Source organism: Myotis brandtii, unplaced genomic scaffold, assembly GCF_000412655.1.
Source record: "Myotis brandtii unplaced genomic scaffold, ASM41265v1 scaffold332, whole genome shotgun sequence".
Taxonomy (NCBI): Eukaryota; Metazoa; Chordata; class Mammalia; order Chiroptera; family Vespertilionidae; genus Myotis; species Myotis brandtii.
The window spans coordinates 3,460,997-3,471,470 of record NW_005362797.1 but is presented as its reverse complement, the minus strand read 5'-3'; the positions used below and the strand labels follow the sequence as shown (position 1 = coordinate 3,471,470).

Here is a 10,474-nt window from a genome sequence, read left to right as displayed (position 1 = left end):
CTGAGAGGCTGGCAAGTGAGGCGGGGAACGTTGGAATCTGCAGCAAGCAAGCCTCCCTGCTCGCTTCAGTGCCTGGCTGCCGGCCGCCATCTTGGCTGACAGTTAATTTGCATATACTCACTGATTAGCCAATGAAAAGGGTAGCGGTCGTACGCTAATTACCATGTTTCTCTTTTATTAGTGTAGATTATATATATATATATATTGATTTTAGAGAGAGAGGAAAGGAGAGGGAGAGAAACGTCAACGTGAGAGAGTAATATTGATCTGTGGCCTACCTCCTACATGCAACCCGACTGGGGACTGCACCCTCACCCGGGCATGTGCGTTGACCGAACCAGCAACTTTTTGGTGCACGGGACGACGCTCAAACAACTGACCCACACCGGCCACGGCTGGTTTTCATTCATTATGTTCAGGTAAATTATTTTATCTACAACTCATTTTCCCGGGAGTGAGAGGCAGCTGCTCGGGTGGCCCCAACGATCCCACTGCCTGACCTCACACTCCCCTTGTGTACAGGGCCTGGACCTAGGACTTGCCCCTAAGAAACAGTGATGGGCGGTCACTCCCGGGATCAGGTCACAAACACTGTGGCTTCCATCCTGGCTCCTCCCTTCCTCACTCTGAAAGCCCTGGGCTGCCCGGGCAACATGGCTCTGAGAGTGGATTCTCACACGGGTTTGGGGGAAGAGGGCTTTGAGGTGACTATACCCCTGACGACACCTGTGAGGGAGCCTGAGCCAGAAGACTCCACTCCAGAATTCAATCCACAGAAACGGGAGTAATAAGCGCTTGTTGCTTTAGGCCATTGAGTTTGGGGGAAACTTCGCACACAGTGACAGATCACTAATAGAAGGGACAGGATTGTCACACACAGTAGGCGCTGGATCTTGTAAGGTTGGGAACTGTCACTCTAGGACAGTGATGGCGAACCTATGACACACGTGTCAGAGGTGACATGCGAACTCATTTTTTTGGTTGATTTTTCTTTGTTAAATGGCATTTAAATATATAAAATAAATATCAAAAATATAAGTCTTTGTTTTACTATGGTTGCAAATATCAAAAAATTTCTATATGTGACACGGCACCAGAGTTAAGTTAGGGTTTTTCAAAATGCTGACACGCCGAGCTCAAAAGGTTCGCCATCACTGGTCTAGGGCGCATGCCCTAACAACTGGGCGCACCACGCCATCTGCCCTCTTTGAATACAACCTGCCCTTGAAAACTCCTTTTGGATTGAAATTGCTTCCCTGTGGGTGACACACTCTTTGGCAGTAGCCTGACTGTGTGTCATGTGCTTCAGTCGTGAGCCATGATGTGACCTCAGCCCCTGAGGGGGGGTGGGGGACACAGGGATACCCTCACACACACCAGTAAGCCCCAGGGATCTGTTTCATCTCCTCTGTCCCCCCACCCCCGGCCGCCCACCCTGCTGCCAACTCCGACAGCTCCCAGCTGCCTCTCTGCTCTGCTCTGCAGTGAGTGAGACCCCAGGAACTCGGCTCCTTAGAAAACGGGCTCTGCGTGAGGGTCCCAGGGCCTCAGAGGAGACGTGTGAGGGGAACCGCGAGGACCATGCAACGTGCTTGGCTCTGCTGAGGCCTTTTTGCCCTCAAGGTGGGCCCTGGATTTGCTCCAGATGCGAGGGGTCAGTCGGGGACGAGATTCTGGGGACAAGTGGGCACAGGCAAGGCGACTGGTCAAAGCGACTGCGGTGACTGGGTGCTGGGGGTGGTCTGGTCACAGGGCCAGGGACAAAGATGGGGGGGGGTCCTGCGACTTCGGGGGGAGGGGCACTCACGGCGATGAGCACGATGACAGAGAGGGTGTAGTACACGGAGTCTCGGCACACGGCCCACCACGTCAGCTGGACCACCTGCGCGCAAAGGGCTGTCAGCGGCTATTGGCTGGAGAGACGGGGGAGGGAGCGGTACAGGCCCCACAGGGACACGCCCACGGAGCTCCTAACTGTGCCACCCGAAACAAACGCGCCTGGCTGTGCGGGGGCGCACTGTGCTCTCCATTAGATTCTGGCGACAGAATGGAGCCATGGGATGGACGCTCGTAAGTGACGGGAAAGCCGCCCCTGCTCCTCCCAAGTCGCAGGCTGCACAGCAAAGCCCTATGTCCAGGTGGAGGCCAGAGGCACTGGCTCGTCCCAACGCTGGAACCTCCTGGTGGTAACTGGCTACCCTCCTCTGCCTCCCTCGGCCAAGCAGGGCCTACCCACGAGCTCAATGCTCTGAGGTCAAGTCTAACGGCACCACCCCCACCCGCCTCCCGTGGCCTGAGCACCAGGAAGATGCGGGTGGGTATTAAGGACAGGCCAGTTCTGTGCTCCCTGCCGGGAGGCCCAGGGCCCCAAACACTTCCAGAATCCAGCTCAGGGCAGGAGGAGACAGGCTCGCTCAAAGCCTCGGGGTCAGGGCCATGGTCTCCCCACTGCTGTCCTTCACGTCACTTCCCGAGGGGAGAGAAACCACTGACCTGCCCCGCGAACAATCCGCAAACGCCGATGATACACAGGATGTTGAACACGGCAGAGCCCACGATGGTCCCAACCCCGACGTCTCCGTGGGTGATGAACACGCCTGCAAGGGAAAGGCACGAATCCTGCCCCGTCCGCACACCCAGGCTGGCTGCAAGGTCTGTGTCCCCCTGACTACCCCCAGCCTCCCAAACCAGGGGAGTTGTTCTCACTACCAAACAGAACACCCGCAATGCCCTGAAAGGCCAGCTACTCTAATTCTTCCATTTTCTCGAGCAGCTTATTTAAGACATAATTCACATGCCATAAAATTCACCCGTTTAAAGTATCAATTCAGTGTTTTGCAGTATAGTCACAGAATTGTGCAACCATCACCACAATCTAATTTGGGAATGTTTTCATCACCCCAAAAGGAAACCCTGCACCCGTTAGCACCCCCGCTCCACCCATTAGTGGTTCCACCCCAGGGAACCATGAATGTACTTCCTGTCTCTCCAGCTCTCCCATTTTACAGATGAGGAAAACTGAGGCCCAGAGCTGAGAAATGCCTTGACTTGTCAGGGCACCAAACCTGGGCTCTCTCCAGATCCTGTGTCTCTGGCTGGTGGGATTTCTTACCAATGATAGAAGCAAACAGCTCAGGCGTTGAGCTTCCCGCAGCCATGAAGGTGGCTCCAGCCACATCTTCACTCAGATGGAGTTTCTGAAACAGAAATGACCGCAGACCCTCAGGCTGTGACGTGGGGGCAGGGGACGCACTGAATGGACACCTGGGCAGTCAGCTCCTCCCCTGGCAGCGTCTCCTCCCTGGACCAGAACACACGCCCTCAGCCGCTCTACAGGGCCCTCAATCCAGAATCCCACCCCTCCCCCATCTGGAGGTGAGCACGTCGCTCCCTCGGAGGGGGGCCAGGGGAGGTGAGACAAAGCCTTTGCATACTTATCCGGGTCACTCATTATTTAGGGGACCCAGGTTAAGTAGCCAGTCCCTGATCTTTGCTCAGCACCCGGGTAAAGGACCGAAGTGCCTGCCCCTAACAATCCATGTCCCAGCTGTAAATGTCACCCCAATATGGCCTCAAACAGCTGGGAGATTTCACGTGGGTAAAGTGTGGCAAAGCCCTGAGCAGTCTGCACACAGTAGGTGCTTTTCCTTTCTTGACTGGAAGCCAAGACTAAGGCAGAATAGAAACAGACTGGGGTCTTGTATACGGCTAGGAAGAAGGAAGTGGAAACTTAACGAAATAATTAAAAGGAGGAAATGTCACCCTGCCAAGGTTGGGACAGAGGGTGTTCCCTGCCCTTGCAGCTCCGCCTCCTCCCCTGGGACACAGATCCCTACCTGGTACAAGCCTCTGACACCTGGTTATGGCAAATGCTCCCTAACTAACCAGGTTTGGCTTAACTGCGGCAGCCAGCGGGCCTGCCTGCCTTGGGGCCAGACATGCTGGGTAGCGGTTACGCGCTGGGAGCACGTTCTTCTGCCAAGTCTGGGAAAGGACGCTGGCTGCCCGCACACTCTAATCTGGGTGTTTCAGAGTGAGACTTCGCCATGGCGACACTGAGTGACCGGCCTGCCAGGCTGCACTGCCAGGCGCTCCCAGTGCCCCTTGGCCAGGCACCGACGTGCCACAATCACCCCAGCCCCTCCCAGACTTCACCGCAGGTCCCAAGTCTCTCCCACGCACCTCGCAGATCTTTTCCAGAGACGGAACGAAGAAGTCATCGCACACGATGGCCAGGGCGTAGAACATGTATAGAGCCTGCGGTGGAAGCGGGACAGAGAGAGAGTCAGTGAGGGCACCTGCCACCGAGAAGGCACGGCCGGGCATCCATCACACCCAAACCAGCCTGCAGGCAGAGGTGGGGCACACAGGCAGGCCTAGAGGAAAGTTCAGGCACCACACAGACTGACTCCACTCCCTCAATCCCCTCACTGACAAAACGGGAAACTGAGGCCCAGAGAGAGTGCTTGCTGGGCAGCAGAGGGGACTAAAACCCAGGCCACACGGCCTTGTGCTCTGTCCTCTCGCCTTAAAGCTGCAGCTCTCCCAGCAGTGTATGCCCTCGAAAGGCAACACCTAACCTTTGAGGAAAAGCATTTAAAATCACCATTTTGAGCCTGGCTGGGATGGCTCAGTGGTTGAGCACTGATCTATGAACCAGGAGGTCATGGTTTGATTCCCATCAGGGCACATGCCCAGGTTGTGGGCTTGATCCTTACCATTGATGTTTCAATCTCTCTCTCCCCCTCTCCTTTCCTCTCTGAAATCAATAAAAATGTTTTAAAATCACCATTTTAAGAATTTAAAAATTATAATCCTGATTTTCCTCTAGTTTTAGTGAAGGCACCGTTTCTTGAGATCTGGCATTTCCCGGGGCGCCACCTGATGTTGGCACAAGTCATTGACAATGGGAGGTTCATGGGACAGAGAGTCAGGATTCTAATGCCGATGCTCGCACTTTTTTTAAGACTAACTTAAGTTACGCTTCTAGGTCTCATGTCTGCCTCTGTTTAATGACAGAGTGAGAACAGATCAGTCATTTCAGAATGACTTTCCATCCAGCACCCCTCACCTGCCCTGTCCACCCAACGCAGCTCTACTGAGCTCACCTTGGTACCAGGCACTATGTTTGGCATCAGGGATGCACGGTGAGGACACCAATAAAAGCCTCTGCCTCTTGTCACTTAGCTTCGTGGGGGACAAACAAATGGGCAAATACAGTATCTCTTACTGCCAGGGAAGAGGATGTGCAAAGGTCCTGAGGCAGGCGTGCGCTCGATGCATGTGAGGAACTGCAAAGTCCCTGGTGCAGGTAGAACACAGTGAGAGTGAAGTGGGAAATGGAGGAGGGGAGGTTGGAGGGAGAGGCAAGGATGAGGACCCACAGAAAAGAGATGAAACTTTACCCTCAGCACTGGGGAGAGCCACTTCTCTCGGCAAAGAAAATGAGATGTGAGTGCCCTGTGCGCAAAGGGGGGCCAGCCTGGGCTGCTCCACCCACAACAGCGTGACACTCTGACAACCTCACAGTTACTAACTACGACCAAATAAAATAAACGGGAGACACGTCCGCTGTGGCCGAGGCGTCCGGGGCAGGTGTCTACTGCCGTCCAGGTGTGGCCGTTCCTGGATTTGATTATCTTTGGGAGGAAGCAAAATGAAACAAATACTGGGGGTGCAGATAAAGGAAGAGTGAGGTGACAGAGACTCCACTACAAATCTCAGGATTCTGACTTGAACTGACACCCCCAGAAATCCCCCCCCAACACTGTCTCCAGGCAGAGGGTGTTCCGCGAAGCCGGAGCCTCTCGCTCCCCTGAGATCTCAGACACCAGAGAGAAAGGGGGGCCAAGGAGGGGCTACTGCTCCCCTCACTTGAAGCTGGCTCTACGGCTGGGGCCTTCACTTCCTCCAAAAAAGGGGTCAGTAAACCCTTTCTTAAAGGGCCAGACAGCAAGTACTTTAGGCTTCGAGGTCTTTATTGCTGTAAAACAGCCATGGAACGGGTGTGCCTGTGTTCCAATAAAACTTTATTTATAAAAACAGGAGGTGGGCTGGAATGAGCCCTCCAGCCACAGTCTGGCAATCCCTGCTCTAAAGGGTTCCTGTAAAATTCCCGAGGGGCTCTGCGGTTCCAGGTTTTTCTCGGCAATGCCAAGCGTGAGGCAGAGCAACAAAACTAAGGGCTGAACTCACACTCTCTTGGTGAAGAAGGGGGAGTGCATGAAAAAAAACCAACAGAACAGAGAAATTAGGAAGATCATAACTCTATTACAGAAATAATATACAGGCCTGTCATTCAAAACCTGCCGACGATCTTCATTCTAACCTTCATTTCCATTAACGGCGAATCCTGTTAATTAAAACTTCACTCATTCATTACCCACTGCGGGCTGCTACCAGTGTGAGAACCCCAGCTTTTACTTTCTTAATTATCTCTTGCAAAGACTAATATCTGGTTGGGTTTAAATATATAAGCAGATGGTGCTGAGCGGTCGGGAACCTAATCAAGAGGAAACTGTGCTGTGTTTGATCCGGTGGCCACCTTCCTACCACAATGGGGCTGGCAGGCCTTTCCTGCCCAGGGACCCGGAGTTAACAATCGGTGGCTCCCTGGACATGGAGTCTCTGTCACAGCTCCTCGGCTCTGCCATAGAAGCAGAAGCAGCCACTGATAACACAGAAATGAATGGAACGGCCGTGTTCCAATAAAACTTTATGTACAAACACGGGCGGTGGCCACAGGCTGTGGTTCGCCTACCCCTACCTGAGATGAGCAACTTTCACCCATAATGTGGGTTTGAACCCACGATTCCTTTTTGAGTGGCTGCTTCACCGCCACCATTGGGCATCAAGGCCCGTCTGAGTACAGGGGAGGTTTGAGAAGGGCACCGGAGTTTTACACTACAGCCGTGCAAGGTGGTAGATTTGGGGGGATCATGGCGGCAAGCACAAAGCACGTATTAGGCGCCAGGCAAGGCCTGCTGCACTCGGCCTACATTCACTTGCACCACCGCCACCATTGGGCATCAAGGCCCGTCTGAGTACAGGGGAGGTTTGAGAAGGGCACCGGAGTTTTACACTACAGTACTGCAAGGTGGTAGATTTGGGGGGATCATGGCGGCAAGCACGCGCAGAGCACGTATTAGGCGCCAGGCAAGGCCTGCTGCACGCGGCCTACATTCACTCGCAGGTACGCGCCTGGGAAAGACGCTGTCACACCCATTTTAGAGAAGCAGAAAATGAGGCATCAGGTGACCCAGATTCTTGTCTTGGCTCGGGCCACGCACTAGGTGACACGGAGCATGTTACCTAACATCCCTGACTTTGCTTCTTTGTGGGTCCAGCACCTGCGCCCCTCACAGGCTCTGACAAGGACTGCACGTGACCTTGGACATGCCGTGGCTCAGCCGTGCTCTGCGGTCAGGCTCCACCTGTACACCCCTCCCGCCCCCGGCCGTGGGAGCACCCGCCCCGTGAGGGCCACTTACACCGAGGATGTGCAGCAGGACGGCTCCATGCTGTCGCTCCGTATTGGAGAACAGGTCTGTGGGGAACTCGTGAATGGCTGGAAGACAAGAGGACACGGCAGCGTTAGTGCTGAATGGGAGCTGAGGCTCAGGGGCGGGTCTCAGGGCAGGACCCGGGCCGAGGTGGCACAAGGGAGAGGGGAGGGCTGAGAGCACTGGCCCTGGTCCCTGGTCCCTGGGCCCCCTCAGGTCCACTCAGGTGCCAGGTGTGCTTCCACTAGCATCTTGGGTCATCGCACACCACGCGTCGGCCCTCCTCCGGCCCCCAGCATGTCCCTGCCGGGTGGACACTGCCACTCTCATCACCTGGGGTGGTGGGCAGCCTGCGAGGTGCGGAGCCCTCTGTGCCGGAAATCAAACACTTGGGGTTCAGTACCATCCCTGACACCCCATGACCCTTCACAAGGTGTCTGAGCACCAGGTCTGCCTTTCAGGCCCCGGGAACACTCCTGGGTAATGAAGGAATCATTCCTCCGCACCCCCCATTCGAGATGACCAATGGATAAGTACTTTGTGTCTGCGGGTCCCCCGTCAGACACCCCACACCCCAACATCCTTCCTCATCACATCAGCTCGACCGGAAGCTTCTAGAAATCAGGGATCCACACTGCCCTGCACTGCATTCTCTGTGCCTCGGCCGGGCTGCACACAGTAGGTCCTCAATGAACCTTAAAAGTCCATTGAATAAACAATGGTAAACTACTAATACCACTAACAATATGTATCAGCTCGTCCTATTAGAATGCTTGCATTAGCTTCATAAATCCCATAAATAAACTAGAATGGCCTGGTTTGTGGTGGGCGCTTGATAAATGCTTATTAAATAAACTCCCAGAAAAAAAAATCCCTTCTCTGTAAACGTCATTTGGCCCCAAGCTCTGAAAGTGATGGTTTCTCCTTTATATGGAAACTTTTCTGGTTTTTAAGATTAGATTCTCCCAATAAGACACAGAAAACATCTGCTCCCCACACGCCCAGAAAACGCTCCCACTGTACAACAAGCCGCAATTTAATGAAATATAGATTCTTTCACTTCTGGTGTTTTGTGTGTGTGTGTTTTTTTTTCTGTAACCAAATTTATGCAACGGAATTGCTCTGTCCAATATAGATTCTTTCACTTCTGGTGTTTTGTGTGTGTGGTTTGTTTTTTTTTTCCTGTAACCAAATTTATGCAACGGAATTGCTCTGTCAGGTCAAGGGCATGGATCCGCTCCAAGGTCTGCCGGCTCAGGGAGGGAGCACTGCTTCCAGGAGAAATGATGTAACTAACTGTCTGGGATCGACAGGCATTTCTGCCATGAAAACTCGAGATCGCCCCTGGTTCTCCAAACCAGTGTTCTGAGCGCTGGTGATTTATCCAGTCCTGGGAATGCTTTGAAAATTAGAATAAAGTAATGCTGCCTTGTTGCTTCGAGGACATTATCTTCTGGTCTCCGGCAGGGAGGGAACATGGATTATAAATGGCTTTGTCCTTGCTGGGAACAGAATTCTGCTTCAGCCACAGCGCCCCGCCCTGCAGCCCCACGCGCACGCTGCAGGCTGCGTAGGGGAGCAAATGCCACTCAGGCCCTAATTTGCCAGCAAAGACAGCGAGTAACCAGCAGCGCTGCCAGCTGCCAATGCCCCTTCGCCCTCTGTGCCCACCCAAGTCTTTGGGACACATCCTGACCCCGTGAGGCAGGCACTGCAGCCAAAACCGTTCCTGCTTTCCCGATGAGGCTCAGAGCGGAGAGCGACCGGCTCAAGGCCCCCGGCCACCTGAGCCAGGACTCACAGGGGCCCCCGTGTTCCCCTCCCTGGTCAGGGGCTGGTCGAACACGACTGGAAACCGCCCTGCACTGGCAGACAGGAGACCTGGAGAGAGTCCTGGCTCAACTGCCCACGAGCTTGTGGGACCCTGGCTGAGTCACTTAATCTCTCCGTCCCTTTATTTCTGCAGCCGCGGCCTGTGGCCTCTTGAGGTAATGAAACAGTCACCATTACCGGCTGTCAAAGGCTGCAAGCAGGCAGGTGGCCACCCTGCCCTCCCCAGGCGGCAGCTGGTAACTGGGACCAGTGCACTCCCAGTTCAGGGGGTCAAACCCCCTGGAAACTGGTGCTGGGGGTGCAGGCCACGGGGCATGCACGGCCAGAACTCTGTCTCCCCCTTCCTTGTCACCAATAGGAACAACTCCACTGCAGACGCCTGTGCAGGGCTCAGCGCACGGTCCCTAGAAGCAGGTGACTTAGGGTTCAGGAAGTGCCTCTGGCTCCTTATCCCTGTCATGACCTTGGCAAGTTACTTAACACCTCAGGGCAATTCCCTCCCCTACACGGGCCAGGCTGCTGCAGGGATTAAACAAGAGGGAACGTCTGCACAACATTTAGCCAGTCAGGCTGTAAGGACCTTGACTCACAGACTCCTCCCTCAGTGCGCATTCTGGCCCCACTGTCCCAGAGGAGCAGCCTTGGTTTGTGAAGGCAAAAGAGAAGCTAAAGCCAGTTTCGTGGGGAAGAGAGTGGGCGAGGAAAGACGGGCTGTGTTACCACCTCAGTGTTGATGCGGTTTAAATCCCAGCTTCCTGAGAAACCTTTTTTTCTCTTCTCCAGGGGTTTGCTGAGATCCAAAGCCCCATCCACGTACAAGGGCGAGATGCTTGCCTGTCTAGAGGCGCTGAGCCTGCCGGCTGCTCAAATCGCCACCAGAGACAAAGAGGAATCAACAGAGTGCGCACAGGAGGCGTTCGAGGTCAGGCCTAAGCCGATAAGTCGCAGAAATCCCGGGGCGAGGGGTGGGGGAGAAGAGGCGTGTCTGCAGGTGGAGCCCAGCCGGGAAGCCAGGGATGATCCCAGCACTGCCCCTCTCATGGGGTGAAGGTGGGGAGCAGGGGGAGGAGGGGAGGAAAAGCTACAAACTGCTCAGCGGCCAATTCCCCCCTCCTTCACCCCCCTCCTCACCCCTCACC

At 54.5% G+C, this 10,474-nt stretch overlaps 1 protein-coding gene across 1 annotated transcript in view; it reads right to left on the bottom strand.

Moving 5' to 3' along the window:
- SLC24A4 (solute carrier family 24 (sodium/potassium/calcium exchanger), member 4) overlaps positions 1-10,474 on the bottom strand; it is a gene marked incomplete at its 5' end in the record, with an annotated part of 104,443 nt that overhangs the window by 7,163 nt on the left and 86,806 nt on the right. Inside the window, 5 exons of the mRNA XM_014543659.1 lie at positions 1,808-1,882; positions 2,494-2,597; positions 3,113-3,197; positions 4,183-4,257; positions 7,491-7,567. Coding sequence (XP_014399145.1) covers positions 1,808-1,882; positions 2,494-2,597; positions 3,113-3,197; positions 4,183-4,257; positions 7,491-7,567 — 416 coding nt within the window. The remainder of the gene's footprint in view (positions 1-1,807; positions 1,883-2,493; positions 2,598-3,112; positions 3,198-4,182; positions 4,258-7,490; positions 7,568-10,474) is intronic.